Genomic DNA, 8,564 nt, shown 5'->3' with positions numbered 1-8,564 from the left:
TCCGTTTTCCGCTAAAGGCAGCATGAAAAGCACCTAAATTGTAATACGTAAGAGGAAGGACGACTAAGCAACTATGCTACTATTGGCACCCCAAACTAAAAACTACAACTGGAAATCCAACTTTAGGTGGTCATTATGATCAGAAACTCACTCTCTGGAGAATTTTATTGACCTCGCATATAACATGGGGAATCTGGTTTGAGAAAAAATTGCATTTTCGACATTAGGGTTTTCCAATTGCCCTCGACATTCGTCAAATTTACGCCTTTACACTGTTCATCTTCTCTCTGCATCTTCTGGTTAGTAACTTATATAATTTACATATCTATATTATTGTAGCTCAGCTATTAATTATGGCCATTTTTGGGTCCTAATTAGATCTCTTCAACAACTGAATAATTGCAGCAGCATATTTCAGGTAAAGATAAAACCCCTTTTAGTTTTCTTGTGTTTTTAATTTGTCCTTGTTTGTGTTACTCTGTATTTGAATGAAGCAGAATGCATATTAAAGGTTTTATTTCTGTGTATGTGATATTCTTCGAGTTTGACCCTATGTTGATGACCAATCTGGATTGTTTAAACTCATGATGAACTGTCAGTTTGGAGCTAATTTTAGCTTACTTAAGCTACATTCTGTTATTTGTCAATGGCTATGTAGTTCTAGAAATGTGTACTTTTGCAGAGATGACTAGGGTATATGCAAGTATAAGAATTTGAATTGATGTTACTGGGTGATTTTTTCCCATGTGCCTAGTACCTAAAACTTGGTAGAGTTACTCTGTACCAGGTACGTAGTGTGGAATAGTTTGAGGCGTGGGCAAGCTGGCTCAAACACCACCGTCATTTGAAAAAAAAAAGAATTTGAATTGATTTTTGCTTGTTGTGTTTTCTTGTTATTGAGTTTTTGAGTGATAAGTAATTGATCATTTTTCCTGTGTCAATTGGTAGATATTGAAATTGGAGTGATCTATGAATCCCCAGTAGCACATTTGGAAATTTTGGCAACTTCAAGAAAAATGAGTGATTATAGTTGGGAGGTTTAACAACGAGGTTTAAGCTGTAGAGTTATGGGGGATCATGTATTGGAATCAGCACACGAGATAGTAGTATCAGGACCTGATTCAAATGGTCAGCAGTTTACAGCAGTACCCGGATCGAATGGGGTGTTGATTCACCAACCTTTAGCAATTGGGCAAGAGTTCCCGGATGTTGATGCATGTAGAAGGACTTTGAAAGAGATAGCTATAGGATTGCATTTTGAAATTCGAATAGTCAAATCAGATAGGAGTAGATTCATAGCTAAGTGCTCCAAAGAAGGTTGTCCATGGCGTGTTCATGTGGCAAAATGTCCGGGAGTTCCTACATTTACGATTAGGACTCTTCACGGTGAGCATACGTGTGAAGGGGTTCAGAGCCTTCACCATCAGCAAGCATCAGTGGGTTGGGTTGCAAGATCAGTGGAATCACGGGTGAGGGATAATCCTCAGTATAAGCCAAAGGAGATTTTGCAGGATATTCGAAGTCAGCATGGGGTTGCTGTGTCTTATATGCAAGCATGGCGAGGAAAGGAGCGCAGCATGGCTGCTCTACATGGAACCTTTGAAGAAGGTTATCAGCTTCTTCCTGCATATTGTGAACAGATAAGGAAGACTAATCCAGGGAGCATTGCATCAGTTAGCACGGGTCAGGAGAATTGTTTCCAAAGATTGTTTGTCTCATATCGTGCAGCAATTTATGGATTTTTAAATGCTTGCCGACCACTTTTGGAACTTGATAGAGTGCATTTAAAAGGAAAGTACCTGGGTATGATATTTTGTGCTGCAGCTGTTGATGCTAATGATACGTTGTTTCCTTTGGCAATAGCTGTTGTTGATGTGGAAAGTGACGAGAACTGGATGTGGTTTATGTCCGAGCTCCGCAAACTTCTGGGTGTAAATACTGACAGTATGCCAAGACTTACTATACTGTCTGAGAGATCAGCGGGTATGGTTGAGGCAGTCGAGACTCATTTTCCAAATGCATTTCATGGTTTTTGCCTACGTTATATCAGTGAGAATTTCCGAGATACATTTAAGAACTCAAAATTAGTGAATATATTTTGGAATGCAGTATATGCACTTACCGCAGCTGAATTTGAGAGCAAAGTCACCGAGATGGTTGAGGTTTCACAAGATGTCCTACAGTGGTTTCACCATTTCAATCCACAGCACTGGGCTGTCGCCTATTTTGAAGGATTACGATATGGTCATTTTTCATTGGGGATAACAGAAGTGTTGTATAACTGGGCACTGGAGTGTCACGAACTTCCTATTGTGCAGATGATGGAACATATCCGCCAACAAATGATATCATGGTCTAACGATCGCCGTAACATGGGCATGAGGTTGACGTCAATACTCGTGCCATCTGCTGAAAAGAGGATTTCAGAAGCAATTGCTGATGCTCGCTGCTACAAAGTTCTACGAGCAAATGAAATTGAATTTGAAATCGTATCAACTGAGAGGACAAATATCGTGGACATACGAAGTCGTGTGTGCTCATGTCGCCGTTGGCAACTCTATGGTGTGCCGTGTGCACATGCTGCTGCTGCACTTATTTCTTGTGGACAGAATGCCCAGTTATTTGCTGAGCCTTGTTTCACGGTCCACAGTTATCGTGAAACCTACTCACAAATGATATACCCAATTCCTAACAGGAGTCTTTGGAGAGAGGCTGGTGAGGGTACAGAAGGTGGAGGAGCAAAAGTTGATATTCTAATTCGGCCACCAAAAACCCGACGACCACCTGGCAGGCCCAAAAAGAAGGTTCTTCGCATAGAGAGTTTAAAGCGTCCGAAGAGAGTAGTTCAATGTGGTCGGTGCCATATGTTGGGGCATTCTCAAAAAAAATGTTCTTTGCCTGGTTGATCCTGAGTTAGTACTTAGTTGTCAGTTCTCTTTGCTCATTCAGGAATTTTTATAGGAGAGTTTTAAGCTGCATGTACTTAGTAACGGCTAAGTAATGAGATTTTTACTTGGTCTCTGCCTTATCAGTTCACTAGTTGTCCTTGAATATATCTCAGAGCATGTTGTGTACCTTGTATTATATGACTGTATAACTAGTTGAGTTTCCATGGAATTGTAGCAATGAAAGCCTTTTTCGTGTGCTGGTTTCTCTTTATCTAAGTTTGGGTTTCGGATACCCGATGCTTAAAGGAAAAAAAGAAAAGAATTCAGTGGTCTCTGGTGCTGAGTTTCTTAAAAGATGGGGATAGCTGGGATGACTTGTTTCAAGATCAACTTCCCCCCCCCCCCCCCCCACAAATCCAACCTAAAAACAAATTACCAAAGAAAAGGAAAACCAAATTGTAAACCAGCAGTAGTAGTTTGGGTTTAATCTTCCATTAAAACGTATTCATTAGACTCTTGATGTGCATTTCCATTACGAAGAAGAAAAAGGATTTAATTGAACTGCAAGTCTACAATAAAGACTGTGTCATAGTTTCATTCTCTAATTTGACAGATAATGATTAGCGTAATTTACCAGCAAAAGAAGTTGATACTATTGACATCTAGAGACAAGAAGAATTCTAGGATCATGAATGAGCCAGAGTTCATAATCAAGGAGAATATTGGTGGAAATTGACATTATATAATAGATAATTTTCTTTGAACCAAAATTTTTATGTATGATTAATCTGTATGGGCACGGGATCTTTACAAGTCACCCTACCTAGTCTATATCCTATCAACACAAACATTGTTAAGAAACAACACTAAAAGACCTAAGTACACAATAATGAAATTTAAAACCTAGAACCCTGTATTTTTGCAGTTGAATAATCAAGAAGCTCTTGCATTTCTCCCATTTCTTTTACTGATGGCTTCACATAACCTGCAAGGTAAAGTATCCAGACTTGCTGCTCGGGCCTTTCTATAGTTTCCAAGCACACCACATCTTCTCCATGCATGATACTCTGCATAAGCTACCGGATCATTAGCAACGGCCTTAACGTAGGAAGCCAGTTCCTCCAAAGAGCTAAACTTGCTTCCATCAATTATTGAATGTGGAGGTACAAAATCCCAGACATTCGCGGCACCAAAATAAATGGGGACCGCGCCAGAGTCCAGTGCATAAAACAACTTCTCTGTTACATAACTCTCTGTCCTGGTGTTCTCAATCGCAAGGACAAACTTGTAATGTGACATAGCGCAATGTAAATGGTCCCACCATTTGGGTGCTTCCTTAAAATCCTTGATGCACTCAGGATAGAGGGAGAGTGCCTTGTCTAGACCTCCAACATTGTTCAAGCACTTGCCAAATGAATGGGAAGGTAGCAAGCTGAGTAGACGTTTGGCAAGCTGGTTTCTTTGAGGAAGACAACGTGATGATGACCAATAAACAAGAGTATCCTACGAATTTACAAATTGCTAGAGATTATAACAAGCACTTAAAAGAATGAGCAAGTAAAATCATTATGCTCAACGATTGAATATTTACATGCAAATTTAGGGAACAAAGTGGCCTTTCACTTACATTGTTCTTATAAGGCGAAAGGTGATAATTTCGATTATTATGGAAAAGTGAACCAGCATAGGTTGACTGGACATCATCTTCTGCATGATAGCTAATAAATATATCCTCATACACTGATTTCTTTCTACCAGCTTCAAGATCCATGTATACACGTAATGGATCACCTTGACGTCTCTGATAAAGGAAATAACAATTGTGAGGAGACTGTAGAGAAGAATATGATGCATGTGGTGTGTGTGCAACAAGAAAGCAAAAGTTCGATGTAATTTAGATTCGCAGTGGGGATTTTCCATCAACCTTTCCATGTCAAACAATAAAAATCTGAATCTCAATGGTTACTAGTCACACAATTCCTATAACACACAGCCAAATAATCCATTCATTCGCAATTCATCTTCTACAACTCACACCCTTCTTGGGTAATGCCAAACAGTACTACCATACTCTTAAGCAACTCAATTCACTCTTTGACTCAAGATCTTTTGCGTGGGTAATTCTCCCTTCCCTTCGATGCAGAGGCTCAAAAAAGAGGGTGATGGAATAGCTTAGAGACAGATGCAGAAATAACAGCACTAAGATATATTTCGGGTAACTAGAGTCAACAATATGTTTTCCAACAGACTAATCATTCAGCAAAATCAGCATTTCAAGAAAGAAACTTAGGAAGAATATACTACAATAATGGTCAGAATAAAGCAAGATTCAATCGCCAATTCTCAAATGATGAACCCAGAAAATAAGGAATGGAAAATTTACTGATTGACTAAGGAACTTTAGAACCATAACAAAACCAAAGGGTATAATTTTAGATCCTGTTACGTAGCTGCAATTCGATCCACCTGTACATCAACATCTATGAGAACAAATAGCTATGTTCCATGTCCTAACAAGCTGCTAGTAACTATTCTTACAATTAACATCGTAACACCCTATTATAGCAAACACCTTGAATAAGCTATATAACTGAACATAAAACAGGAAAGCAGGATGCCAAAACATTATAGTCAATTAGTCATACACCAAACTCTAATTTTGCAAAGGGTAGGTCTAAGTGGAGCACTGTACATGCTAAGTTCACATCAATGTATATATAGACTTTAACTAATTGGTTACTTGAAGCAAGCTAGCAAAAACACCAAGAAATTGAATAGTTAAATATGTCATAGAGTACAGCAGGTACAGCAGACAGTTTTTTGGGGTTTACTTGCAAAAAATTGAGTAAAAAACATTGACCACTATACACAAAAATAAGTCTTAAACTAAGATAGAATCATAAATTACTAGTAAGATAAGAAATCATCGGGTCTGAAGTATTTTTTACCAACAGTACTTCACTTTATCCATAATGCAAGTCGGATAGTCCTGCTGCCATTATAAGTAAAGGATACTTTTTTTTTTCTATTTTCTCCATACATCAATAACATATATCTCGAGAAGAATAAGTGAAACAACCATTGATTGGTCAACATCACAGCTTTGAGGCTCCATTAGAAAACAATAATCTGTGACATATGGATGAAAGTAATCTGTGACTGTGGGTTAGTCTATCTGAAAAATAAAGGGTAAAAGGTTTCGTTTTCTGGAAATAAATGTTTCCTAGCTGCAAGCTCCACCGATTAGCTTCAAAAATATCAGAAGTTTAATGTAAAGTACTTGCAAAGAGTTAGCAAACGAAAGGAATTGAGGCTTCAAGATTACATTTCTGGAGCTGTGACAGATCGACTAGTCCAGTTTAGTTGGAGAGACCTCAGAACGTTTGGAAGCTAAACATATACAGGGAATAGCAGCACGAAACAGATGATTCAAAACTCTCAGTACATTCACATGTATCTATTTCACATAATTAAACCGGTAGGATGATGTCTGCAGAGCATCTAATGGAACATATATTGTTGATGTTTTAGTATATCACCTCAAACATTCTAAGGAAAAGAGAATTCTAAATGTATTTGAAGTAGAAGCTTGTTAAGAAGCTTAATTGACGGTCTGAGAATTCGGATCAAAACATGTGAATGCCTGAATTCATCATGCACTAACTTTATAAGAAAGGGTAACGAGGTAGATGGAATATACAAGTTGCAATCCTCTTGGGAAATGATTATTCGCTGTCCATTTCACTCTTCTGTATTGTGACATGTAAGATGACATAAAAAGGTAATTCCATGGGTCTCTCCAACAAGGCATAAAGAAATCATATGCTGATACCTTGACTGATTTTAAGCGACTGCAAACATATTTATCAATCTTAGATTATTAGACATTTACTCAACTATATTTGGAGAAGTGATTGCATTCACACTAAAGCATCGGAATACTTTCAAGGCTGAAGGAAGATCTTTCGAGCCCGCATCAACCCCAAATTAGTTGGGATTCGGTATATGAGTCCTCAATTTCCATTCTGCTCTATTTAAGCCCATGTCATTCCAGTACTAAATAATTTACTTTTTTAAGGGAAATGAAGGTTCTCTAACATTAGAGTTTCTCTAAATGTATTTTACATGGACAAACCAGAATAAAAAGCTCCTAACAAACGCCGGAACCCAACGTAAGTGTAACAACAACAACTTAGTGTTTTTTTTTTTGGAGAAGGTAACAACAACAACAACTTAGTCTCATCCAGCTAGTTGATCATTTGCCTCCACTTTGTCATGTTTTGAGCCAAGTCCAACACTGATTCCTAAAGATAGCAGCTTAGACAGTAATCAATCAGGCACTACCACGAACTAGAAAATATAAGTTCATGCAGATGCATTATTAATGTTGATTTCCACAGCTAAAACTGCTCAATCACGCTTAAGCTAAAAGAGCTAATATTGGTTAAAAATAATACCTCAAGGGGAGGAGTTGCTGTCTCAAACAACAAAGCATCAGGCTTATCAGCTAGAACCTCGGATTTAGTCCACAAACAGCTAAGCCCACATCGACAAGAGTACAAATTATCCAAATTATCAGGAATCCAAGTCCAGCCTTTAACTAATACACTCACATGATCCATCTTCAGCTCATTACATTTCAATTCACCCTCATCAACTTTTTGCAAAGAACCAGAAGAAGAATTTAACAACAACCCTTTGTGTTTATCCTTGAATTGAGCACAACCCACTTGAGAATCCCATTTCTTGAAAGCACCGAACAAGTTGCTAAACGGGTCGGGCTTGGAAGCTGAGATGGTGGTCAAGATTTGATTTTTGGTTGATGGGATTGAAGAAGCGGTAAGTGGGAAATCAAGAAATCCAGAGAAAAATAGGATGATAAGTGCAAAACCAAACATGATAGTGATTGCAAATGTGTTGACAGATTTCAATTGCATTTTTCAGTGCAAGAATTTACAAAAAGAAATCAGCTATTATTCTCTCTCCCCCTTTGTCGCTCAAGGAGAGAGAGAGAGAGAGAGAGAGAGGAGTTTAGAAAATCAATTGATTCTGAGAAATGATGCAGGTGTTGTTGAAAGAGCAGTTTCCATCTACCGGTGGTTAGATTAGTAAAGGGTGTTTTGATTTGATTATTTTGTTGAAGGAAGGCTAAGCATTCTGTTTTGATCGTCTGCTTTCTAGTACGGATAGTTTGGGCTTTTATACTTCAATTGTTGTGTAGGACAGGAATGTCTCATTGATGTCATTGACTGGAACCTCATTTGAAAATTACTACTCCTATTTTACATGGGGGAAAAACATAAAAGACCAACAATGTAGAAAAAAGAACCGGAAAAGGAGAAGACAAAGCACCGTTACGAAAATTGAATTTGCACAGTATTAAGCTTTGGTGGCTAGAACCTCATTAGAATTTGAATTCGTGATAATCAAATGTTAGGTCAATGATTTTGTTTGACTCAAAAGATATTAGAACCTTTTTTAATAAATCAATTAAAAAAATAAAGGGGTAAATAATAAACTCCAAATCAATAAATTAATTGGAAAAATAATACATAAGATAAGATAGAGGTAACCAATCTTATTGAAACTTTCCATTGTGGCTCGCATTAATCAATGGAGGAGACCATTTTACATATTTTCTTGGAGAATGCTTCGCTCTTCTTTTTATTATGAAGA

The 8,564-nt window shown here is 37.8% G+C and overlaps 2 protein-coding genes across 3 annotated transcripts; one reads left to right on the top strand and one right to left on the bottom strand.

Annotated features, from left to right (window-relative positions):
• Positions 1-200: 200 nt before the first annotated feature.
• On the top strand, positions 201-3,145 carry LOC104229362 (uncharacterized). Of its 2 annotated transcripts, XM_009781996.2 has the most exons (3): positions 201-299; positions 379-418; positions 949-3,145. In XM_009781996.2, exon 3 carries the CDS (start codon positions 1,068-1,070, stop codon positions 2,904-2,906), a length of 1,839 nt encoding a protein of 612 aa, XP_009780298.1. In that variant the 5' UTR covers positions 201-299; positions 379-418; positions 949-1,067; the 3' UTR covers positions 2,907-3,145. The 2 variants fall into 2 exon arrangements, with proteins under 2 accessions (XP_009780298.1, XP_009780299.1); XM_009781997.2 differs by lacking the exon at positions 379-418.
• Positions 3,146-3,610: 465 nt separating this feature from the next.
• LOC104229361 (alpha-(1,4)-fucosyltransferase) lies at positions 3,611-8,060 on the bottom strand. Its single transcript, XM_009781994.2, has 3 exons — positions 7,346-8,060; positions 4,516-4,689; positions 3,611-4,391 (listed from the first exon to the last, which is right to left on the bottom strand). The coding sequence occupies exons 1-3, from the start codon at positions 7,823-7,825 to the stop codon at positions 3,822-3,824; spliced, it is 1,224 nt and encodes a 407-aa protein (XP_009780296.1). The 5' UTR covers positions 7,826-8,060; the 3' UTR covers positions 3,611-3,821.
• Between the last annotated feature and the right edge of the window lie 504 nt (positions 8,061-8,564).

This window comes from Nicotiana sylvestris, chromosome 6 (genome assembly GCF_000393655.2).
Source record: "Nicotiana sylvestris chromosome 6, ASM39365v2, whole genome shotgun sequence".
In the NCBI taxonomy this organism is placed as follows: domain Eukaryota; kingdom Viridiplantae; phylum Streptophyta; class Magnoliopsida; order Solanales; family Solanaceae; genus Nicotiana; species Nicotiana sylvestris.
Note: the sequence above shows the minus strand (reverse complement) of the source record. Positions and strands in the feature narration are given on the sequence as shown.

What these genes read in the sequence shown, in the direction of transcription:
- LOC104229362 (XM_009781997.2), top strand. Translation starts at nt 1,068, where the DNA reads ATGGGGGATCATGTATTGGAATCAGCACACGAGATAGTAGTATCAGGA.
- LOC104229361 (XM_009781994.2), bottom strand. Translation starts at nt 7,825, where the DNA reads ATGCAATTGAAATCTGTCAACACATTTGCAATCACTATCATGTTTGGT. An exon ending in CAGCAACTCCTCCCCTTGAG is followed by an intron (nt 4,690 to 7,345) that starts GTATTATTTTTA and finishes TTCCTTTATCAG; the next exon opens with AGACGTCAAGGTGATCCATT. An exon ending in TTTCGCCTTATAAGAACAAT is followed by an intron (nt 4,392 to 4,515) that starts GTAAGTGAAAGG and finishes GTAAATTCGTAG; the next exon opens with GATACTCTTGTTTATTGGTC.